Source organism: Coniophora puteana (assembly GCF_000271625.1).
Source record: "Coniophora puteana RWD-64-598 SS2 unplaced genomic scaffold CONPUscaffold_9, whole genome shotgun sequence".
In the NCBI taxonomy this organism is placed as follows: domain Eukaryota; kingdom Fungi; phylum Basidiomycota; class Agaricomycetes; order Boletales; family Coniophoraceae; genus Coniophora; species Coniophora puteana.
Genome location: NW_006913061.1, coordinates 1,592,952 through 1,616,071, shown reverse-complemented (window position 1 = coordinate 1,616,071; position 23,120 = coordinate 1,592,952). Strand labels below are relative to the sequence as shown.

General features: G+C 51.5%; 8 protein-coding genes across 8 annotated transcripts in view; 4 read left to right on the top strand and 4 right to left on the bottom strand.

The window, feature by feature from the left end:
* Positions 1 to 972, top strand: part of CONPUDRAFT_59860 (FAD/NAD(P)-binding domain-containing protein) — a gene marked incomplete at both ends in the record, with an annotated part of 14,594 nt that extends 13,622 nt beyond the window's left edge. Inside the window, one exon of the mRNA XM_007772284.1 lies at positions 427 to 972. Coding sequence (XP_007770474.1) covers positions 427 to 972 — 546 coding nt within the window. The remainder of the gene's footprint in view (positions 1 to 426) is intronic.
* A 691-nt stretch (positions 973 to 1,663) lies between these two features.
* CONPUDRAFT_83536 (glycoside hydrolase family 13 protein) lies at positions 1,664 to 7,132 on the top strand. Its single transcript, XM_007772755.1, has 13 exons — positions 1,664 to 1,905; positions 1,960 to 2,105; positions 2,164 to 2,753; positions 2,805 to 3,393; positions 3,444 to 3,955; positions 4,002 to 4,408; positions 4,467 to 4,563; positions 4,612 to 5,152; positions 5,203 to 5,670; positions 5,719 to 6,233; positions 6,284 to 6,370; positions 6,423 to 6,745; positions 6,800 to 7,132. The coding sequence occupies exons 1-13, from the start codon at positions 1,693 to 1,695 to the stop codon at positions 7,085 to 7,087; spliced, it is 4,776 nt and encodes a 1,591-aa protein (XP_007770945.1). The 5' UTR covers positions 1,664 to 1,692; the 3' UTR covers positions 7,088 to 7,132.
* Positions 7,133 to 7,354: 222 nt separating this feature from the next.
* Positions 7,355 to 10,610, top strand: CONPUDRAFT_59162 (uncharacterized protein; the record flags this gene model as incomplete). Its single annotated transcript, XM_007772237.1, has 9 exons — positions 7,355 to 7,547; positions 7,600 to 7,743; positions 7,821 to 8,740; positions 8,799 to 9,111; positions 9,159 to 9,382; positions 9,436 to 9,578; positions 9,627 to 10,035; positions 10,085 to 10,197; positions 10,253 to 10,610. The coding sequence occupies 9 exons, from the start codon at positions 7,355 to 7,357 to the stop codon at positions 10,608 to 10,610; spliced, it is 2,817 nt and encodes a 938-aa protein (XP_007770427.1).
* Positions 10,611 to 10,746: 136 nt separating this feature from the next.
* CONPUDRAFT_145357 (uncharacterized protein) lies at positions 10,747 to 13,192 on the bottom strand (the record flags this gene model as incomplete). Its single annotated transcript, XM_007772754.1, has 3 exons — positions 10,747 to 11,446; positions 11,533 to 11,893; positions 11,935 to 13,192. 3 exons carry the CDS (start codon positions 13,190 to 13,192, stop codon positions 10,747 to 10,749), a joined length of 2,319 nt encoding a protein of 772 aa, XP_007770944.1.
* Positions 13,193 to 15,523: 2,331 nt separating this feature from the next.
* Positions 15,524 to 16,495, bottom strand: CONPUDRAFT_59467 (uncharacterized protein; the record flags this gene model as incomplete). The annotated part of the gene is made up of 2 exons (XM_007772261.1): positions 15,524 to 15,648; positions 15,868 to 16,495. The coding sequence occupies 2 exons, from the start codon at positions 16,493 to 16,495 to the stop codon at positions 15,524 to 15,526; spliced, it is 753 nt and encodes a 250-aa protein (XP_007770451.1).
* A 455-nt stretch (positions 16,496 to 16,950) lies between these two features.
* Positions 16,951 to 17,454, bottom strand: CONPUDRAFT_32939 (uncharacterized protein; the record flags this gene model as incomplete). Its single annotated transcript, XM_007772216.1, has 1 exon — positions 16,951 to 17,454. A coding segment is annotated over one exon (504 nt), but the record flags the coding sequence as incomplete, so codon positions are not given.
* A 240-nt stretch (positions 17,455 to 17,694) lies between these two features.
* Positions 17,695 to 18,207, bottom strand: CONPUDRAFT_25986 (uncharacterized protein; the record flags this gene model as incomplete). Its single annotated transcript, XM_007772204.1, has 1 exon — positions 17,695 to 18,207. A coding segment is annotated over one exon (513 nt), but the record flags the coding sequence as incomplete, so codon positions are not given.
* Positions 18,208 to 20,778: 2,571 nt separating this feature from the next.
* Positions 20,779 to 23,100, top strand: CONPUDRAFT_127244 (HD-domain PDEase-like protein). Its single transcript, XM_007772753.1, has 11 exons — positions 20,779 to 20,866; positions 20,919 to 20,955; positions 21,007 to 21,101; positions 21,157 to 21,325; positions 21,375 to 21,515; positions 21,563 to 21,631; positions 21,686 to 21,748; positions 21,805 to 21,929; positions 21,978 to 22,120; positions 22,168 to 22,456; positions 22,504 to 23,100. The coding sequence occupies exons 1-11, from the start codon at positions 20,794 to 20,796 to the stop codon at positions 22,908 to 22,910; spliced, it is 1,611 nt and encodes a 536-aa protein (XP_007770943.1). The 5' UTR covers positions 20,779 to 20,793; the 3' UTR covers positions 22,911 to 23,100.
* Positions 23,101 to 23,120: the final 20 nt, after the last annotated feature.

The window sequence follows — 23,120 nt, the reverse complement described above, 5'->3', positions numbered from 1 at the left end:
CAGTTTGTAGTCCGCAGCATACCGCTGTCATTCTGATGCAATGGTTATCCGCCCGCCTCTCTTCCTGACAGTCAGCTCACTCGACGCCATTGGTTAACTTAACCAGCCTCACTGTACTATTATATTATCAATCCGCGCGCAGGCCTCCCCCTCCCCTCCCACGCAGTCAGCTCACCCGATGCCCTCATCTTACTTTAACTACCCTCACTATGCTATTATTTAGTTGCCCATCCGCTGCTTATTTTCTTCCTCCTGGCCTACTCAGCTCACTCGAGCCTGTTGCATTATCTTCACTGTTCCCCGCCACACTACTATTCTAATGACCATCCGCGTCCTCTTACTTACTGTCCCACCAGATGTCAGCTCACTCGACAGCCTCGCCAAATGAGCTGATTGTCCGCTGACTCGACACCTGTCGCCTCTCAGAAGTCCGCCCGTCCGACACCATCGCCTCTGAACCTATGGCATGGGCTGATGCTTGGAATCAACTACAGGGGGAGTCGTGGCGTCATCGACGATTGGCCCATTGACAAGGGCGAGCTCGGATCTGATCCTTACGGATACCTTTCCACCGGCTCACTGCATGCTGGTGATAGAGCACCAGACTCTCGTGGTTTGATCTCGTATCCGGATCACAATCAGCATACTCTTTTCGGGATATTTAGATCATATCACCATACAGTCCTCATCTTCATCCCTCAAGAGAGCAAGGCGGAATCCGTTGTCTGTGCGCTCTCTGGCTATCCAAAACATCTTGTGCGCGTGGTGGTGATCCATCCTCAACCAGGCACGGGCTCGGTTGAAGGCGCCGACTTGCAGCTCGAGGACAAGGAGGGTCATACGCTCACGAACTATGGAGTCTCTCGGGACGATAGTTTGCGAATCGCTGTTGTAAGACCTGACGGAGTGGTGGGAGATTTGGTGAAGACCGAGGAAAGCATGAAACATTACTTTGACTTTGTCTTTCAGTGAGGTGTTGCAATTTTGGTCAACATATTTTAGATGATGCTCAAGTCGTATTAGGTGTACTTGCACGACATATATTCATAACACAGATTGCACTAGTACTGCAGCATCTCATAGGGTTTTCAACAAATGCAATCGAACATGCTGACTGATTTACTCGTCCCAATGCTTGACTCTCCTCAGGCCTCAGGCCTCAGTTCTCGGAAATTTTCTGGCAAGAACAGGTGGCCCGTTGGGGAAATATGTGAATGCTATTTTGACAGCCCACAACGCCACAGTGGTACCTAGTGATCCGCGAACTTACGCCGGTAGGTTTACTTACTCTAGATATCGGCACTGGTTTTTCTGACGGACCGTGCTTTTATCCAGAATGATCAGACGAGAAATGGTAGCGAAGGCTCGAGCGACCGAGACTCGCTTGTACGTGAAGCTCTTGTGAACAACCGAAGGGGAGTCGAGTGGGCGTAAAGCTGCAGTACTGAGTACGCAGCGCCAGCGCTCCTGCAGCTCTGTTCGGTCCATGGGCTAGGCACTACTAATAGACGCGCGCGAAGTTGGCCAGCAATACGCTGTCCAGAAAAGGCACCGCGGCAGAGGAACGAGGGTGTTTTGACGTCATAGACGGTCTGGACGAGACAGAGCAGATGTTCATAAACACTCTTTATATTCCCTTCCGTTCAAATCTATACCCACACCTTTTCATTCCCTCCCTCCCATTCTCTTTCGATGGCGAGGAGCAATGCAGGCAAAGCGGGTCTCTCCCTCCAGACAGATAACTCCCAACCGATCACGCCTGTGACAGCTCCCCTCGCGACGCCCAAGACACCCGCAGATGAGGGCAAGGAGTTCTTCATGAGTGATGTGGGCGTGTCGGACGAGCCGATACGCGTCTACGAGCTTCGCTTAGATCCTGATGGTGGTCCCAACAGAGATAGATCGGTACGCTGATTTCTTATCGCTTTCGAGCTGACACCGATTTCGATATTTCATTAGTACATAAGGCTGCCTCCAGCTTACGTACCATACATTCTGCGCGTCTCCCTTGATGCAGGGACGCCGGCATCTAGGAACGGTCTTTTCAAAACCAACTTCCCTTTGGACGGCGGTGCCTTCGGTCGCGACAAATTTTGCGAACGCAAGTGAGTATACTAACGCTACGCGTTCCTGCCAAACCCCCTGATCTCTTCCATGTCATAGGCTACCAACTGACTTTTCCAAGCCCATACGCGTTGATCTTCCCATTTCCCATGCTGGTGCGTTTAAATACTGGGTCGAATACGATGATGGCGCTGCTCCTGGCGAGCGTATCCGAGGGCGAGAAGGTTATTTTAACATCGACCCTATCCTGCGGACCTCGGTACGCAAGCCTATCCTTTCCCCAGACCTCAAACCACTATCACCTACCGATGGAGGCGCGAAGGTGACTTTTGAGAAGACCAACCTCCCCTTAGACGGCCTCGCAATCGTAACTCTGGTTTCCAAATGGATGGGTCCTATTTCTGGCTGGCACAAGCACTTCGCGGAGGCGAGCGATCGTGGTTACACGATGATCCACTGGACACCTCTGCAAGAGCGTGGACATAGCGATAGCCCTTACTCAATACGTGACCAGCTCAAGTATGATCCCTCCGCCTTTGAAGATAACTTAGGCGCGGATGGCGGTAAAGCTGATATGGAGAGAATTCTCAAGATAGCTCAAGACGAATATGGCCTTCTAGGCTTGACTGACGTCGTGCTTAACCATACCGCAGATGATACACCTTGGCTAAAGGATCACCCAGAAGCTGGTGTGTGCATTCACTTTATTGAGCTTTAGTTCTGCTACCGACTCTGCATAGGTTACAGTCCCAAGAACACTCCTCACCTCGCACCTGCGCTTGAACTCGACACTGCTATCATCGAATTCTCTGCAACATTGGCCGCCAATGGTCTTCCCACCCAGATTGCTTCCTCAGATGATATCGACAAGCTCATAACTGCTCTTGAAAAGCACTTGGAGTCCCTTGATATGTGGCAGTATTACGCCTTGGACGTCACAGCCGAGAAGAAGTCTGTCAGGACTGCTATCGAGGATGGGAAAGTCACTGCCTGGAAAGGAGACGATGTTGCGGGCAACTCAGTTGTCTCTCTCGCACAATCTGTCATTGCGTCTGGTATCATCGATGGCTACCGTGCGCTTGGATCCCGCTTCGGGACAAAGACTAACGGTGCAACCGCTGCTGGCCTCACGAAAGCGGCCTTCGTCAATTTGGGCGATGACGCTGAGGCTCTGGCCGAGGCATGGGGGCGTATTGTTGACGTCATCAACGTGGATTTATACGCAGAGTGGAAAGAAGACACAAAGATTGCTATTGAAAGTATCAAAAACCGCGTACGATATACTAGGTTGGATAAGAATGGACCCAATTTAGGTGAAATCACTCGAGAGTAAGTTGGAGGTTCTAATAAGCTGCTGTCCTCTCCTAACAAACTTGCAGGCTACCTTTGGTCGAGGCGTACTTTACTCGTATCTCGCCGGGGGTCGAGTCGGATCCCTTCACTTATTCGCTCGCTAACAATGGCTGGATATGGAACGCCGATCCCTTGCAGAACTTTGCATTGCCACCATCGAAAGCGTACCTCCGTCGCGAGGTTATTGTCTGGGGCGACTGCGTCAAACTGCGCTATGGGGATAGCCCTTCAGACAACCCTTGGCTCTGGTCTCACATGCAGTCCTACGTTGAGAGCCTCGCTCAAGGATTCCAGGGCTTCCGCATCGATAACTGCCATTCGACACCTCTGAACGTCGGCATCCACATGTTGGATGCTGCCCGCGTTGTTAACCCGAACCTCTATGTTTGTGCCGAGCTTTTTACTGGAAGCGAGGACATGGACCTTGTCTTCGTCCGCCAACTTGGTATTAACAGCTTGGTGAGAGAAGCTGGCAATGCATGGGACCCCAAAGAATTCTCAAGGATTCTATATCGCTATGGACTCGGCAAGCCTATCGGTAGGTTGCAGCTTCATCAGAACCATCGTTAAGCTGATGTGAGCAGGGTCTATGGACGGTGCTTGCCTTCTGAGCAAGGAAGAACTCCAACCACCCTTTGGAAGCGGTCCCACACGCCAGTGCGAGGTTAGCCCCTTGAATGGGTCCATGCCACACGCCCTCCTGTACGACTTGACACACGACAACGAGTCGTATCTTGATAAACGTTCGGCGGAAGATGCTTTGTCTACAGCTGGCCTGGTGACCTTCGCAAGCTGTGCTATTGGGTCGGTGAAGGGCTTCGACGATCTCTATCCGAAGTTGCTGCATCTCGTTGCCGAGAAGCGCCAGTACGAGCTCACCAATCAAGAAGTGACCTCAGGCATTGCAAGGGCTAAACGCCTTCTTAACAACTTGAGACGGGAGATGATCCTTGGTGACTACTATGAGGGCCATGTACACCAAGAAAACGATGTTAGTGCAGTATCATTCATGCGGATTGGGCACGTTGATCTGACGAACGGCTGTTCAGTACATTGTCATGCACCGGGTTCAGCCCAGTACTCAGAAGGGCTATGTGCTCGTTGCTCACACCGCGTTCTCAAAGGGGTCGAAGGATAGGGGCTTCAGTACGTGGGTCGATGGTTCTTAATATCAATGCTGATGCGGAAAGACAGTAAACCCCATCAAGCTGCGTCGCACCAAAGCCAATTTCATCTTCGGTGCCTCAGTTGGCATATCTTCGTATGATACCCCGAAGGATGACAAGCTCCTTAAGGGTCTTCCCAGCCAGCTGCTCGACATAGCTAAGGTGGTTGTACCTCAAGGGCTCGATGAAGAGGGCCCCTACTGCGAGATTATTGTCCCCGAATATTTCCCGCCCGGAAGCATCATGATCTTTGAAACACAGCTCCAAGGATACGATCAGGACCTCGATTCATTCTGCGCATCTGGTGCCCAAGAGGCGTTTGATGAGCTTGATCTTGTCGATCTCAACGTGATTCTATATCGTGCTGATGGGGAGGAGAGAGACGCCACCGGAGGGGAGTTTGGTGTCTATAATGTCCCTGGGCTTGGAAAGTTCACGTACTGCGGTCTGGAAGGGTGGATTCACCCGCTCAGACGTATCATGCAGTTCAATGATCTTGGTCACCCCCTGTGCGCCCACCTTAGAGACGGGACGTGGTCGTTTGACTACATTCAATCAAGATTAGTCAAGTCAGTTATCATCCTTTCTTGACAACACTGCATGTTGACCCTGATTGTAGACAAGTCTACAACTTTCCTCGACTTACGAAACCGGCTGAATGGTTCAAAGCTCGCTTTGACCGGATTAAAGCTAGTGTTCCCCCTTTCATGCGGCCGAAATACTTTGCTCTGGTGATCTCAGAAGCTTACAAGACCGCGCGACGCTGCGCTATTGAACAGTGTTCTGAGTTTGTATCCACCGGGCATGACTTCACGCAGGCGCTTGCCCTGTGTTCTGTCCAGATGCATGGTATGGTTCATTCTGCCTCTCTTGATCCAAGCAAGCCTACACCCTCGTTGGCTGCCGGGCTACCTCATTTCACTACCAGCTGGGCGAGGTGTTGGGGTCGGGACGTTTTCATTTCGCTGAGAGGTTTATTCCTGACCACTGGTAACTTTGAGGGAGCGAGGAAGCACATTCTCGCATTCGCGTCAACGCTGAAGCATGGGTTGATTCCTAATCTGCTGGACTCCGTTCGCAACCCCAGGCAAGTTTATCACACGGTTTATGTTTTACTAGTCTAAAAATGAAGCAGGTATAACTCTCGTGACTCGCCCTGGTGGATGGTCCAAAACATCCAGGATTATGTGAACAAAGCGCCTGATGGCATTTCAATTCTGTTTGAGTCTGTCAAGCGTCGCTTTCCGAAGGATGACACCTGGGTGCCTTGGAACGATCCGAAGGCCTATGCCTACTCAAGCACCATCGCCGAGATCCTCCAAGAGATTCTCCAGCGCCATGCCGATGGCATTTCTTTCCGCGAACACAATGCTGGCCCAAACCTCGACATGCAAATGAGAGACGAGGGCTTCAATATCGACATCAAGGTAGACTGGTCAACAGGCATTATCTTTGGCGGCAATGCGTTCAACTGCGGGACCTGGATGGATAAGATGGGCGAGTCGGAGAAGGCAGGGACAAAGGGGCTTCCCGGTAGCCCTCGTGACGGTGCACCAATTGAAATCACTGGTCTCCTCAAGAGCACGCTGAGGTGGCTAGCAGAGCTTTCAACAGCCAATAAATTCCCTTTCAAGGGCGTAGAGGCTAAGAGTGAGCGAGTTATCGGGGATTTACGCATGTAAGCTGACGGTCATGACCAGTCTCTGGAAAACGCGTCCTTGTCACTTATGAGGAGTGGAATAACCTCTTACAAGAATCCTTCGAGAAATGCTATTATATCCCTGCGGGTAAGCTTTATTAACTACCAAAAGGATATGAAGTTAACCCATCTTCCTTCAGACCGCTCCGCAGACTCGGCGTACAACCTTGATCCCAAGCTTGTGAATCGGCGGGGTATCTACAAGGATGTTTATGGGTCGGGGGCTGGGCGCGAATGGTCGGACTACCAGCTGCGTCCTAACTTCCCGATCGCCATGGTAGTGGCCCCTGAGCTGTTCAATGAAGAGCATGCCTTGGGTGCATTGCGTATTGCCGATGAATGGTTGCGGAGCCCATTGGGCATGAAGACCCTTGATCCTGGCGACATGCAGTACCGTCCAACATATGATAATTCCAACGATTCCGATGATGCTGCCACCGCCAAAGGCCGGAACTATCATAACGTAAGTCGTCACTCTTAAACTTCATCTCATAACCTCAAAGGATAACGCCCGCAGGGACCTGAGTGGGGTTGGCCACTAGGCTACTTCCTCCAAGCATACCTTCATTTTGATACGCAGGTGGGATCGGGTAAAGATGATCCCACCAACACCCTTCATCACCTGCATAAGGCTCTGCTCAGTTTGCGAGAACATATCATCAATGACCCTTGGGCTGGTATCCCTGAATTGACAAACAAGGATGGCGCCTATTGCGCTGACTCGTGCAACACTCAGGCGTGGAGTTCTAGCACGCTGCTTGACTTCTTGGAGGCGGTTCATATGATGGGATCTAACGAACACTGATTAGACAGGGGGACATTCTTTAACGTACGTTATAATTAGATCGGGTCATACGTAGCTCATGTCTTATATTGAGCTTATATGCCTATGCTGACATATAGAATTGTGTGTGTATGACGTTCAGCGATTCAGTGCGGGCGCCTAATGTGAGCGTCTATGTGTGTGGTCCTGTTTGCCATTTGCAGGACGCGGAATGGGCAAGTCGACTTTGTCTTTGCTCTGAGCTCTTATCCAACGAAATCGACTGGGCAGACGGGGCTCACCCACTTCATGTCTTTCTTCGGATACGAAAATAACGACCTAGAACAAGAGAAGAGAAAGTTCCTCGAAGGTGGTCTGGGTGAGACCGAGGATCTCGCGGTGTACACATGGGGGGAGGAGAGTTATGATGGGCTCGGGGATGCGCTGGTCGAAGGTGGCGATGAGCTCAACGATGAGACATTTGGCGGCACTAGTGCAGTTGGTGAGAGGATAGCACTGTACTGCGGATGAACATTCATTGAAGAGAACGCCAGGCAAAGATTTTGATTTCTCCCACCAAGCCCTGCCCAATGCTACTGCGCGATCACGAAGCTCACAAGTTACTCCCGAGGTGTCTTCAAGACCGATTCGCGAGAAGTCTCCTCTGCAGCAGTCCGGGGGCCCTAGTTTGAAGTCGGGTGTGCGTTGTGAGTGCAGCAGTAGCCGTAATGACGTCGATCACTAATCACACCATTGGTTATGTGTTTAGCACAAGCATCGAATGTTCCATCCTTGGAATCAATATGGGATGATAGGTCTCCCTTCTCCATGCTCCCTCGCGCAAACGGAGCGTCGCACGTCGCGGACCATCAGCGAACGACGTCGAAGTCTCCGTACTCGTCTCACCTAACCATAGATCAACATTCTGCGGTGCCATCCCCAGAACTTCATATGAACAGACAGACGGGACTTAGGACTCTGCAGGAAATCGAGGCTGAGATGCAGACCGCTGCAAAGCTGCAACGCCAACGTCAACAAGAGGAGATGGTCCAACGTCAGCTTGCCATCCAGCAAGAGGACCAGAGGCGTATAAAACAAGAGCACTTGATGATGGAACAGCAAGAGCATATGCGATTCCAACGTGAGCAGCAGCTTCGCCTACAACAGCAAGGGCAACAGCAGCGCACGCCACCACCACGGATGGGCATGCAATCGCATTCTCCGCGCTTCCACCAGCACCAGCAACAGATCCTCCTTATGCAACAGGAACAGGAGCGGCAGCAGCAACTTCGGCTTCGCGAGCTACAAGAACAACTACGCCTTGAGGAGATGGAACGTCAATTTCGGGCTCAGAAGATCGCTGCTGCTCACCAACAGGATCTTCGACGCCACCCCAGCTACCAGAACATAGGTAGCCCCCAGCATCGCACGCAATCTCCATCCCGCCTCGTTGATTCGCAGCAGGTTCTCCTCAACCATCAAAACTCTCAGCCGTACCTTCCTCAGAACATACAGATGCAACAGCGCCTGCTGTCTGAAATGGCACAAGCGGAGTTCCTTCGAGAAATGCAAGGCGCTAATCCTGCTTCTCAGGCTGAGCAAGAGGCATTGAGGATGGAGGCCATGCGAAAGATCATGGAAACTGAACGGATGGAGGAAAGGCGACGCCGAAGGGCTGCCAAGATTGCGCACATGGTAGGCCTGCAATCATATCACCCCATGAATTAATTGCTGAGCTAACGACGCTAACCAGTCTCGCTACAATGACCTCATGACCCGATCTGACAAGGATTTCATTACGCGGATACAGGTCTCTCAACTAGTCACGCAGGACCCTTACGCAGAAGACTTCTATGCACAGGTCTATGGAGCAATTATTCGCTCTCGTATGGGTTTGCAGTCTGAGGATGAACGTGTCTTGAAGTTCGGCGCCAGCGGTGGCGTTGGTCTTGGTCTCAGTCAGAAGGCAGGTGGTCGACGCCAGAGTGCGATGCAGAAGATGGAAGCGCAGGTTGAGCGTATCGTCAGCAATGCTCGGGTGAGAGAGAAGGAAAAGGGGCTGCATTGTAAGCTTGCATGTCTTCGTTCTGACTTGTTGCCAATCGCGGTGTAGCCTTGCACAGTCTTCAAGGCGCTCTCGGCAAGACCTCAGGACGGAGTTACAAGGCTGCTCCTCGTCAGTTACTCCAAGTCGATGCTGCTTCTGCTTCCCCTACTTTGTCCGGGGCACATCCCCACATTTCCAAGGACGAGGTTGCAGCCGCAACCGCTGATGGAGCAGGTGTTGCACGAGAAGCTGCAAAGCTTGGAAGGGAGGCCCTTGGCGACTTTGGTACCGTAAGCAGCTTTTCTCTCTCAATGGTTGGGCCACTGACTCACTGAAACTACAGGGAAATGGTGTGATCCACAAAGATCCCCTTACTCACCGCCAAGTCCTTGTGTTATTGGAGAGTCTCTATGATCTTGTCCTAGATGTCGAGCAGCTTCGCCGTGACCAACCACCTCCTGAGGAAGAAGAAGCGCATCTTGTTTGGTAAGTTGCGCATTTGTACCGGCTAGCTTCTTTGATATATTGGCGCAGGTCTCAGCAGTATGGACAAAGAGTGGAAGAGATCTGGGAAGGGCTGAAAGTCATGGTCCCCCTAGAAACAAGCAACCCCCATCCCTTCATCTCCCTGCTCACTCCAGTCAAGGGAAAGAAGATTCTTCCTCGGCTCAGTAGACATATCTCAGGGCAACGTATGCTGACACTTCTAACGCTTCTGGTTGCCTGCTTCTCACAGCTTGAGGTTGTGAAGAAAGCGCACTACCTGGATCTGCTTGAAGACTCACCTGAAAAGGAAGAGATTGAGCGCCAGACTCAGGCATTCCTGGGTAGCGTGTTGCAGAGCATACTACCTGTCGTTGCGAAGGCCGAATTGAGACTGGTTCGGGGCTTGATTGGCCTCTTCATGGAACGTTGTGACGTCATCCATGTCTCACAGACGAGGGTCAGCATATGGTTTCTGCATTGGCCAATATAAACTTACGGTCATATAGCCGGGCATCGCCCTCTTGACCTTGTTCCTGAGTAGAGTTGAGGTGATCAAGCAGGAGATGGTATCGTCTCCTGAAGCTGTTGACCCTGCGCTGCAAGACGAAGCTCAGCAATGGTACTGTCCCATGCATAAGTCTAGATTTAACGTTGTCCTAATCTACTGGTTACAGGCAATTCATGTTTGACCATCTATTCCAGATGCTCGCTCCCCATTTTAACGAACTGTTCCCGTCGACCCGCCTTGCTCCCCAACTCGCTCAGCTCGCTGAAGTCGACATGACCAGTATTTACCAACATGTTGACATTGTCGACCAACCGGTCTGGCAGTTCCTCGCCGCGCTTTCCCTACATGCCTCGCAACATCAGCAGTCCGTACTTGTTTCCGGTCTGCGCGAGAAAATCCTGGAAAACGTCACCTCCGCCAACAAAGGCTGGGTCCAGAGTGAAGCGGAGCGTCAAACTAAGCTGGCCAATGTCAACCTTTTCCTCAATGCACTCGGCTTAGATAGTTCGCAAATATCTGTATGAAGTTTATGACATCTGAGAGGGCCGTCTTGCTCTGTACTTAATCTTTGGTTCGCTTCATACATCTGACATGGTTTGGTTTTATGGCAATGCAACAACACAGGAAAAACTTGTAGTAGGGCAACAAGAGATATTGAGATCATGCTTGCTTCTGGCTTTCGGAATCCACTTCGTACAGACACAAGTATCCACGAATATCGAAAGGGGCAGTGTTTCTGGTTGGACAAGAGATGATTTCAGAGCGTCGCTGTAAGCCCCGGCGAACTAATTCTTCTAGAGAAGTGGTGTGTCCTATGAAGTCCAAGACCGGAAGGTGATTCCACTTAGGAAGTTTCTGACCGGGGAGTCCAGAGAGGAGACCAGGATCCGCTGAACATGGATCTGGCAAAGGCATTAGAGGGAGTAAAAAGAGCTCTCGCTTCTTGAGGAATGCTTCCTGAGGCTGAGCCTTAACATGAGAGCCTATCTCAAGGTGATTGGTCGAGAGCGACAGAAAGTCCTCGTAGTTAGGATAGAGCATCACGTAGCCACGCAGGTAAGCGACTTCGATGAAGTACTTCTTCCACGACCGCGGCCAGTGGTTTGACCGAACGTCAGGCACAACGTCAAGATGTATGTCCAAGACGTGCTCTGATAGCCGCATGGCGAGGTAGTCATGAAACTCCCTCCAGTGCTCCGGGAAATACACGGCGCCCCAGCTACAGGGAACTTGGGAAAGGTACGGAGTAGCGTAATCAATGAAACCAGTGTCTTTGAAAAGCCGTCTAGGGTTAAATGGTACTCGTCCCTCTGGCTTGAGTTCAATGTTTTTCTGTTGATACAAGCTCACTCCAAAGAGCCTTTTTGAGTATAGATTCTGCGAACCATACCTGTCACTGGAATTGGCACCTGCCTAGCGAAGAAATGGTGTCCTGAGATGACATACCGAAAATGCAAGATGTTCATCTTGGTCCAAGCGTAGAAAAGGGGCGAAACTTCTGTGTCGTCTTCTAGGAGAATACCAAAGGAATTGTTGTCACGAGGGTACCAAGACTCAACCACAGCGGGAAGCAGACCGCCGTGAATGACCCGCCGGTGAACGAACACATTTCCATACCCCCACTCAAAGCCATCGACAATGCGCAGTGTCTCGTCATCGGCCGCCTGCTCGACGTTGATCCTGAGTAACAGGTCGTCACCGAAGTATCGGGCGTTGTTCAAAGAATTGAGGAGTCGTCGCAGGGAAGCAGGGCGATCATTAGTGATAACGCTGACCGTTACCTCGGGAGCGTTCCAGTCTGATATTCCTGTCAGCTACCATATGGAGTGCTTTGTGGCGAGTACCGACTTATCCAGTCCTCGAGAGCCAGCGCCTTCATCCAAGAGGAATAAGGAAGGTCGGCTCTTGGTAAGCGAATCAAAGTCGTGTCAAGGTAAGGGTGTTCCTGTACCACTTGGGAGAGAGTCGCAGAGATGAAGTCGCTATCTGACAGTCCAATCATCACGTCCGGTGCACCTAGAAGAGACTTCATCCAATTCCTGAAGGCGCGCAAGTCATCTGACCGAGAATAAAAGAGCAAGACGCAAGTCTCAGATATCGTCAAAGAGCTATGTTCGCCATAAAAATCGGATTCGTCGTAGATAAAGGCACGAACGACGTGGCCGTCATTTTGGAGCCCGCACGCGACAGTAGAAAAAGCCTTCAAATCTTCCACTTTGGCGAACACCAAGACGAAGGTTCCAGCAGTCGAGACATGTGTATCATTGTCGATGAGAGAAGGTCCGTCCACTGCAGGTAAGCTTTCGGAATGTTGGTTGTTGTCTACGACTTGAGGGATGACAACGCCTCCAATCATGTCCAGGCGATTGACTGCTACGTAAGAACCTAGTGCATGCCAGATGAGCGAGGGCCCGAAAGGATAAAAACCGCGCATAGTGTGGATCGACATGACGAATGGAGGTGAGAGGTAAGAGGCTGAAATGGGCCCGTCAGTGGGAATGACAGAGGTGGTGTTGCCAAGCAAGGTCTGGAAGCCTATTGGACCCACCGGAAGATCCACAAGGCGTGGATTGAGAAGATAATGTCGAGCATAACTAGTTGTCTGTAGAAGACCATCTTCATCTAGGACTAAAGCCACCTCTGCATTCAGGCGGGGTAGAGCGGAAAATACCATGAGAGCTGTATCGGTGCACCGCCCGCATGGATGTAAGGTAATTTCCACTGACATCGCGTGGTTACACTCAACGCGTTCGGAGATGTGCTTTGATACTGTTTGACGGACATCGAGAACGATTTCATCTGCGAAGACAAGCGAGATGCTACCTAGTTTGTGCTCAGAGTCGACAAGAGATGAGAGTATTCTTTCTAGATCAACCACTGTGCGAGGCGAGACTGGGAGAATTGCAACCACCGAGTGCTCTAGAGCCAAGTCTGCTTTATCAAGTACGAAAGCCAGTTCATCAAATGTTGTGGGTGGACTGAATGGAGGCTCTGGTAAAGGAAAAAATATCATGTTGCTGTCAAAGCTGTCCTGAGGTTGACCTTGAATAGCATTACTTCGTTTACCAGACCAGAGCAAGATCAGAAGCGCACAAGCTAGAAGCATGACTATTGCTGAAGAAAACGAAATGTTGAAGCGGCACGAAGCACCGTGACGGCCTTTAAATCGCGATCTTAGGCTGGAGTTTCTTGGCTTGTTTCGCACTGTCCGCATATACGAGGGTGGTATCGATAAGAGCGAAAGTACAGGCGCCAGTGGATATTAAGGCGCAGCAAGAGTTCGGGTTCATTCAAGGATATTACTGGCTTGGTGACTTCAACGTGGGGTAGCCTTACAGGTGGTAGATAAAACTGGTGAATTCCATGGCAGCTCCTGCCGCGCCAAACTGAACTCCAGCTCTGGAATGTTTTGTCAACGGTGACGCAATCGATGATGCAATTGCTGTGTGCGTGCAGGTGCGTGCCGCCGTGCCCTGCAGAGTCGTTGCATGCTGCCGTAAGTACGTACAGTACTGTGATCCCACGTCAGAATACACGGCCAAATTTCTAAAATGCCTGGAATATTTTTGAGACATGCAATTAGTGTTGCCGCAGTTCGTATAACCGGGACCAGTCCCATAGGGACCGGTTTTTTGGCAAACATGGTTCGGTTTCAGGGACCAAACCATTTGTTAGGGTTTCAGAGGGTTAGTTCTCGGTTTGGAACCCCTGGGAGCCAAGACGCCATGGAAACCTTTTAGCTTTGATTTCGCTTATGATTTTATTGACGTAATTGTAGTCAACCTTCGGCCTTCTCCACTGACCCGGGCAGCCCACTGCTGCATCTTTGGGTCTGCGGGTCAGCTATGTCATGTTCAAGATGCATCTTCAGGGATATCCCAGACAAAACAGGTCAGACAGTACCATTGATGCTGAATTACGCAGGCTCTGTTAATACAAGGATTATTAAAGGCGAGTTTCTCTTGTAAGCAGCACTTTTGCACCTGATGCACATTCATTGTGCTCGGGACCACAGTCGTGATATTAGTATACTTCTACTACAAATTCATTATAGATTTTGTTGTCCTTGTTATGGGGTTCGAACTGGTCTACGGACCGAAACTAGGTTCGGGGAGCTGCCTGTCCCTGGAAACCAACTCGGACGGAACCGAGGGCATCCTTGGTTCGGTTCACGGTTCCAAACCGTTGGCCGCCCGAACCGCGGCAACACTACATGCAATCGTGCTAAATTTAGGTTTGGAAACCCGTCCGGACATAAGCTCTCATCCAAAAAATCCCTGAAGTGTCAAAGTTGCAGGATCCCTCTTGATTCAAGGATCGGTGAATTTGGACGTTATCGGGGACCCACGTCAGAATGCACGGCTTGTAATGCTTCCGGTGGCGGTGGTTCACGCCAAATTGGGAAGGAAGGCGGCTTAGGCGAGCCCCAAAAAGGGAATACGGGTTCACTAATCAGGCCGGAGTCTTCGGTTGGTTCGCACCAAAACTAGAGCCAACGCGGCTCCCGATGATTTCGGGAGCCCGATAATATTGAGGGCATGGGACTAGTGTAGAGTAGAACTATGGCCGAAACATGTAACGTAAGAAGTAGGAAACACTGAATAATGCGCAATGAAGGGGTTGACGTAACTCTGAGGTGAGGCTCGGGGGAAGGAGGGTGGGTAGCAAAAAAGATAAGAGCTGACTAGCACAGCACGACAATGAGCAGACTTCGAAGAAACGAAGGTTGGACACTTACCGAGGCGGGGCGCGCTGATGAGCAGGTGTCGAATCAGGGCGCCCTACCTCGCTTTTTTATATCGCTTGGACCGCACAGGGGAACTCGACGCCGCGATGACGCGCCGAGGTTTGGCCTCCGGTCTGAACTGCTAGCGGGGCTGGCGCGTTCGAAATGAATGCTAAGGGCGCGTTTCACCTGAGTGAACACGCCCCCTGTGCGCAGGCCGAAAGACGGTCCCGCTAAGGAGGCTCTCTGGGAGCTCCTTGTGCGCGTCCGATTGGTACGCTGAGGAAGTTCGTCGAGGACGAACTTCGCGCGCGATCCTAGTAGGAACGCTGGAGTAGGCGCATGTGCGCGCTACGACTTTCCGGCCATGATTAGATTCACGTAAATATCTTGATTTAAACACGACTAATCAGGCCGGAGTCTTCGGTTGGTTCGCACCAAAACTAGAGCCAACGCGGCTCCCGATGATTTCGGGAGCCCGATAATATTGAGGGCATGGGACTAGTGTAGAGTAGAACTATGGCCGAAACATGTAACGTAAGAAGTAGGAAACACTGAATAATGCGCAATGAAGGGGTTGACGTAACTCTGAGGTGAGGCTCGAAATCCTCCGACCCTGTTAAGGCTGATATGGCTTTGTTTTTTTTTTTTTTGAATAGTATGAGCGCGAGTAGGGCGATGTGGAGGAAGAGCCGAGGCGAGGGCAACGGGCTAGCGCGCGAGCATGGCAGACGCGAGAAGGGCGGGGTGCTTCCTGATGTAAATCTTGAAAGCATCAGAAGACCATCTCCCTAGCGCTTGAATCTGGTCAAACGGCACGCCATCTTCGGCGAGAGCTGTGGCGCCACCGGCTCTGAGAGAGTGGCCGGCGATGTTAGCAGGGAAAAGACGGTGAATATAGGACATGAACCATGAACGAGATGGCGGAGAGCCGCTTTCGCGTAGCCACAAGAGAGGGCGAAAACGAAACTTGGAGTCACGGTATTCGATGTAACGCGTGAATGCCACGACAGGGCAAGGACTGTTTGCGATTGCCTGTACTAAGATTTTGTCACCTTCGAAGGTAGTATCCGCCTTGTGACGCGGGAGAGTGAACGAAATCGAGGAAGTTGACATTTTGACAGAGTGTCGCATGGATAGTTTGTTGTAATCATGTAGCTCCCTACGATCGGGACGTACAAGTTCGCCGGAGCGCATCAACGCGTAGAAACCAACAAGAAGCTGAGCGATAAACAGCGCGTCGTCGAAAACGGTGGCCGGGTTCAGAGTGGTGCAAGCACGGAGCAGATCCGCGCGAGATAACGGATCTTTGCGGTTCGAAGGCGTTTGAAAACGACGAAAAGAGCCTTTCATGGTCTTGGCAACCATGGGAGAGCGGCGAATTGAGCGGACGTCGGGATAGAGATTCTCGAGTTGGTTGCAGATTCCAGAAAGATATGAATTAATCGTTTTTGGAGATACAAAGTGTTGCATATAGACGATGAACCGGGCAAAAGTCTCTGGGGCAGGTTTAATAGGAAACTCGTGTTTACGGCAGAAGGTGGTGTAGGCGTTAAGGGCAGAGGAATAAGCGAGAGCCGAGGAAGCGTCAAGGGCAAATCCGAGTGTTATGGCAAGCTCACGATCTAGCTGTTCATGAGACCACGTGGGCCTGTCCGCCGGTGCTAGACGTCGACTGCTCATGATGAGACTCAAAAGCCGTCGGGAGGAATGAAGTCGTCAAGCAGGATGGAGGGAATTAAATTACGGGCGCGCGGGAAATCTGCTCTGGAGATGGCGTCCGCGACGGCGTTATCTTCAGAGGGTAGCCACTTGACTCGGAGGTCCCAATTGTTGCCAAGTAGAATGTCCACGACAGAGCGGGTGATAATGTTGTAGGCAGGCTTTGGGGCAAAGGACGAGAAAAGGTAGACTGAGTTCTGGTTGTCGCAATAGACCAGAACGCGTGAACCTTTGGGAAGAGATGCCGACAGAATCCGCAAGGCGCAGAGAACCGCCAAGGCCTCGAAATAGAAAATACCACGATCATTGGCTTCTACTGGGGCATAGAACCCTGTGCCCAACGCAGGAACCCAAATTCCCATACCATCGAGGCACGCATCGGTGTAAACGACAAGTGCGGATTGGTGGGCTGCTCGATCCCAGAAGATGGAGCGAAAAAAGAAGACGCCCTGTGATCGAGCTAGATGTGTCACGAGCCAATTGAGCTCCGTGATGAGCGCCTTGTTGAGCCAAATTTTGGCGAAGGCATGGTGTTTCCCTCGAGTTTTGTCATATGCGGTGGTGAGGCCCGGCCGGAGCAGAGGGTAAACATTTAGTGCCCAATTGACGTACCCGGCTAAACGTTGAAAGTCGCGCAGACAACGGCGATGAAGTCGTGAAGTGAACTCATGAATAAACTCGATTAAGGCGTCTCGAGATTCCGCAGTCATGGTAGCGGACATTGCGGCGGTGTCCACGAGAAAGCCGATGATGGGGAGCGATGTGCCATAGAGCTGCTTCTTTTCTTCATGCGGAATGCCCAGTTCGTCCCAAAGTTCGAGAATACGGGCCTGACTGGCAGGCAACCAGGTACCGTAAGGGGCATAGAATAACACGTGCCCCGGGCGTTCGGAACCAAAGTTGTCATCCACATAGAGGAATGAGGAACGAACATGGCGCACAAAGATCTGGATCCAGAGAACTAAGGACATGAAAGCCAACCAGAGGATCTGAGATCCTCGTCCTCCGAAACAGTTGCAGTGATCGATGCGGCGAATGCCACCAATCGAAACAACCTGTTTGATTTGCCATAACGGATGCATGGGGATTAAACGGTACGCGCCTTTGACGTCCGATTTGTATAGCACTGGCACCTCGTGCGGCCACCGCTTTTTCGCGTCCCTCAGCGCGTAACCGAGGTCCCTTATGTTGTCCAGGCAAGCCCCTGCGATATCCCGCTTGTCTATGAGTGAGTTCGGGGAGAAGTCTCCCGCGCTCTGGTCCGTGACTAGGCGAAGCTTCGACGAGCCCGGCTTAGGGACAACATGCACCGGCGAGCTGTACATGCCAGGAAGAAGATCGGGCCCAAAGGCCGGTGAGAAACGTCCCAACCCGACTTCCTCGAGAATCTGTGAGTTCAGAAACTCTAGGTGCTCTGGGTTGTTGATATCCGACTGGGATTCGTCCCAGGTGTCTGGGTAGCCGTCCGGTCGGTCTCGAGCGAACGGCCAGAAGCCATTTCGGAAACCGGCGCACACCGACTGCACAAAGGCGCGGTTTGGATGGCCTTCGAGCAACTTTTCAAACCGTTCCACATTGATTGGGGATACGATTTTGAACAGTTCGGGGTGCTGCCGGATGGTGTCGGTTGCGAGTTTGTTCCGAAATTCAGAATCCGGAGGCCGTGGAAGTGGTCTGGCGGTCTCAGTCCACAAAGCGGTTTTGCTTGCGTAGCTCGGCACGTCCTTCCAAACCATTCCTCGCCGAGCCGAGGGCACAACAGTGTCGTGCTCAGTTTGAACCTTTGCCCCTAGGGCAATCGGTCTTGAGGTGACTCCCGTGGCACTTCTCGCAGTGGTGCTTATAGTCACAGGTTCGATCGGTGTTCGGGCAGGTCCCGTTGTTCCATCGGTGACAGGGCTCGTTGGAACGCTTTCGTCCGTTGCTTCGCCCTCGATTGCCTTCCGAACGACTCCCGGAACCTGAAGCCGAAGCTCCATGGATGCCGATACTGGTGAGGCAGGAGATCTTAGTGCTCTCGAAAGCGGCAAGGTTGTCGAGGGAGATACTGCGACGTTTCTCAACAAGGAGTCTGACGGCTTTGTCGTAGGCAAGGACACGATCGTGGTGCTTTGGTCCGACCACCCCGAAAAGCTCGTTGATGTGGTCGGTGTACCGGTTGAGTTCACCCCGCCGGTACGGGAAGATGTAGACGTACATGGCGACAGCTTGATTCCACGCAGCCACCCATTCTCCTGAGGTTGTAACAGGTCGGTTATTCTTGGGTTGTCTAACCCGAAGTTCGAACCCGTCGCCCAGGGAGGTTGAGCGCCCATCGTCAATGATGAAGGAATGAAGCCCGCTGAGGACGGAATCGAGGTCGACCGCCTTTCCGCGTACGATATTGGCCAATTCCTTGTAGGGGAAAGGCGGACAATCGGGAGCGTTGACGACAGAATCAGCGACGTCTCTGTATCGGCGCGACCAGAGTCGATAGCAATAGAGGGTGTGGACAAGGTCTTCATCAAGGGCGCAAGCCGTGCGATAAGATCGTGTTTGTTCCCAGTGGAACGTGTCCTCGAACGCGTCGCGTTCTTCGTCGACCTCATCCTCACCCTCGTTGTCATCACCACCTTCCTCGTCTTCGTCTCCAGAGTCCTCGCGACGTTGGCGCCGGTGAGTTTTGGGGTCAAAACGCGGTCGTTTGGCCGGGCGTCTGGGCGCATCCGCGGACCGAGGGCGAGGGCGTCGACGATGGTTGGGGACCCGGCGGTCAACCGGACTGGGAGAGCGACGAGCCCGGGCCCTTTCCTCGGCGAGAAGCAGGCTATAGTCATGGTTGTCGAGGATCTTAAGGTAGTTGTTGAGGGTTTCAAGGTACTCTTGGTCACTGTCGCCTGTCTCATCGGGGTCGAGGTACCCTTGTATCTCTCTGATAGCAAGCGCTTTATTCGCGATATCGCCTCGAACGTATTCGTCGACGATCCCTTGACATGCTCTCTCGATGAGCTGGGCCTGTGTGAGGTCCTCTTCTCGCTCCGGCGAGTCATGCCTGGGTGAGCGGTTTTCATGGTCATGAGAGTGATGGCGACCGGACATGAAAACAATGAAGCGGAGTGATGGGAGCGCCGCGACTAGAGTAGCAAAAAAGATAAGAGCTGACTAGCACAGCACGACAATGAGCAGACTTCGAAGAAACGAAGGTTGGACACTTACCGAGGCGGGGCGCGCTGATGAGCAGGTGTCGAATCAGGGCGCCCTACCTCGCTTTTTTATATCGCTTGGACCGCACAGGGGAACTCGACGCCGCGATGACGCGCCGAGGTTTGGCCTCCGGTCTGAACTGCTAGCGGGGCTGGCGCGTTCGAAATGAATGCTAAGGGCGCGTTTCACCTGAGTGAACACGCCCCCTGTGCGCAGGCCGAAAGACGGTCCCGCTAAGGAGGCTCTCTGGGAGCTCCTTGTGCGCGTCCGATTGGTACGCTGAGGAAGTTCGTCGAGGACGAACTTCGCGCGCGATCCTAGTAGGAACGCTGGAGTAGGCGCACGTGCGCGCTACGACTTTCCGGCCATGATTAGATTCACGTAAATATCTTGATTTAAACACGATTAATCGCGTGTCGCTAATGGCGTTACGGTGGCTATTGGGCGTGATAACATCCCGAGAGCGAGTTCTTCAGCTATTTGAAGTTATAGAGAGTTCCTGCCCTTATGATATGCCCAATTGTATCTTAAAGTCAGCTCAAGAGGCGTACTTAGCACCCTTGGCCTATTCAAGCTGTATAGCGCAACTGTATGAGCGCGTAAAGTTTGATAAAGCTCTAAATTTTTTCAAAGTAGCCCATTTTTCACCTTCTAGTACTCATAGCTCGTCATCCAGATGTTACCCGGCCCTACAAACGTTATGGCACATTGAATATGATCCAAACATAATTGTCATGAATTTACTTTGAGAGTTTTGCACGGGAAACGGGCTAGAAAGCGAAGTGTGCATCCTGACGTGGGTGTGTATTCTGACGTGGGATCACAGTACCCAGTCGACCAGGCTAGCGCTGGAGATCTGCAAAAAATCAGAAGGGATTCCGGGTCCGCATTCCGGGGACCGAAAGAAATACACCCTCTTCACGTGTGCAGGGCGACCCTGAGCCTGTAGAGTGGCTCGAAGACGGCGTTCACAGTCCTATCTCGGGACAAGCCGCCGCCCAGGCGCGCATATATGCTCATACCGTGACTCTAGATCTCCAACTCTTCGCCACCATTTTTTTGCTCTTTATGCACCCATGGATGAGCCAGCAGAAACGATGGAGGCGCCGGAGACCCTTCGCCGATTCAACGATCCCATCCATGACTACAGTGCGTCTTCAGTTCCTTGCATCAGTCCTTATGAACTCATAATCCGCGACAGTTCCTTTCAGCTCGCTAGTTTGCACATTCATAGACACGTATGCTCCCGGAACTGTGTGCTGCATCCTCATCGTCTAATGCTTAGCTAGCGGACATTTCCAAAGGCTGAGATACATCAAGCAACTCGGTGTATCCTACTATGTGTGGCCAGGTGCATCACATAATCGATTCGAGCACTGTCTAGGTCTGTGGTTACTTTTCACGCTTGACCAAGAGCCGAAAACCTGATAGATTCACAGGCGTTGCATATTTGGCCCGCAAGCTTGCAGAGCATTTGCAAAAGACGCAGCCCTCTCTTGGAATCACTAACCGGCACATACTTTGTGTCGAGCTTGCTGGACTCTGCCATGACTTGGGCCATGGCCCTTGGAGCCACGTATGGGATGGGATGTTCATACCCAAGGCAACGTACTGCAAACATCTGGGTTCCCGAACCTGTTCTTGACGTCGTTCGTAGGAATGGCAAGAAGAAATGGAAGCACGAGGATGCTTCTGAGATGATGTTTGACGATATGGTCAACAAGTATAATCTGGATATCAGTCCGGACGAAGTTATCCTCGTCAAAGCCCTTATCGCAGGGGATGTGACGAGATGCGAGTGAGTTTTTAAGCGTGATGCTGAGTTGTTTGTTGAATTCCGAGCAGGTTAGGCACGACAATGCCATTCTTGTTCGAGATCGTTGCGAATAAGAGGAATGGAATCGATGTCGACAAGTGAGAGCGTCCGTTTTCTTTCCTTAAACTTGGCTGACCGCCCACTACTGATAGGTTTGACTACATCGCACGTGACGCTCATGCTATTGGCGACAGGAACAACTTGTCACTCACTCGGTGGGTCCATCTCTATATCTGTGCCCCGGCTCAAGCAACCGAGTTTACCAGTCCAGTCTCATTCACTCAGCGCGCGTTATCAAACACGAAATCTGCTTCGACATCAAGGATGCGAACCAGATCTACGAACTTTGCTATACCCGATTCAGCCTGCACAAACGCATATATAATCATAAAACAGGTTGGATCAACAGTACTTGAACTACGCGCCTGTCTAATTTGTCTCCAGCGAAGGCCATTGAATATATGATTATCGACGCGCTCTTGGCAGCTGAACACCACATGAAGATTATTGACTTGATTGACAAGCCTGACAGGTATCTTTTCCTGACAGACGATGTCCTGACCCGGATAGAAATGTCCACTGAGGATGTACGTGTGCGCCGTGTAATACGAAACAGTGTCTGACCTTTCCAAAGACCCTTCAAGAAGCCCGGGACATTATTGAACGCATACGTGTTCGTAATCTCTACAAAGTCGTGGACTACAAGGTGTATCCCTGGGACTACAGGGAACGATGTCGCAAGAACATCACACCAGAACGGATTGTAGAAGCGGCACGCAAAGTAGCGTCTGGCTCTGACAACACACTTGTTGGAGAGCTCAGTCCATCCCACGTGATAGTGAACCTGTCGCCCCTCCATTATGGTATGGAGGATAAAAATCCATTGGAGTTCGTTCGCTTTTACTCTAAGCATAGTCCCATGGGTAGGATAGCTTCATACACCATTTTTCCTATCTCTAACTGTTTGCAGTTGCACACCCAGGCAGTCGAGATACGATATCATCGTTAATGCCAGATTCCTTCGGTGAAGTTCTCTTGCGAATCTTCACGAAGGAGGCACGCTTCTTCGGCATTATCCAGCGTGCATATAGGGAGTTAGTGCAGACGGCCTTCAACGAAACAGAAGACATATGGTTTCCGGAGCCCTCGGGTGTTCTCACTCCCACACCCGAGCCGCCCTCCACTCCTCGTCAAAACAAACGGACATTCTCTCGCAATCTCAGTCTCGGGTCTCTATCTGAAAGGGATCTTGCTCGTCCAAACCCATTTACAGATGCACAGAACTCTCCCCTTATCCTCAACATTGATAACAGGAAGAGGCAGAGAAACGAAATTGGACATGAGGGCAGTCCGCCCCACAAGAGGAAAGCGATGTGATCGGATTTGCATTCATTCGTGTGGACAAACTTTAAGATGGTCGCTTATGATACGCTCTTCATAATCTCCCATATTCTCGCGGTATCCTTGATGCTTCTTTTGTTTTTGATGGCTCGGTCTTAGGGAACGCGCCTCGTTACTAGTTACTTATTATAATCACTCACTAAAACCTTTTCATTTTGTGTGCGGCCCATCAATGCATCACGCATC

Coding starts and splice junctions, on each gene's coding strand:
- CONPUDRAFT_83536 (XM_007772755.1), top strand. CDS start 1,693: ATGGCGAGGAGCAATGCAGGCAAAGCGGGTCTCTCCCTCCAGACAGAT. Junction 4,409..4,466: donor ATGTACACCAAGAAAACGAT/GTTAGTGCAGTA, acceptor ACGGCTGTTCAG/TACATTGTCATGCACCGGGT. Junction 4,564..4,611: donor GTCGAAGGATAGGGGCTTCA/GTACGTGGGTCG, acceptor GCGGAAAGACAG/TAAACCCCATCAAGCTGCGT.
- CONPUDRAFT_127244 (XM_007772753.1), top strand. CDS start 20,794: ATGGATGAGCCAGCAGAAACGATGGAGGCGCCGGAGACCCTTCGCCGA. Junction 21,516..21,562: donor GGGGATGTGACGAGATGCGA/GTGAGTTTTTAA, acceptor AATTCCGAGCAG/GTTAGGCACGACAATGCCAT. Junction 21,632..21,685: donor AATGGAATCGATGTCGACAA/GTGAGAGCGTCC, acceptor CACTACTGATAG/GTTTGACTACATCGCACGTG.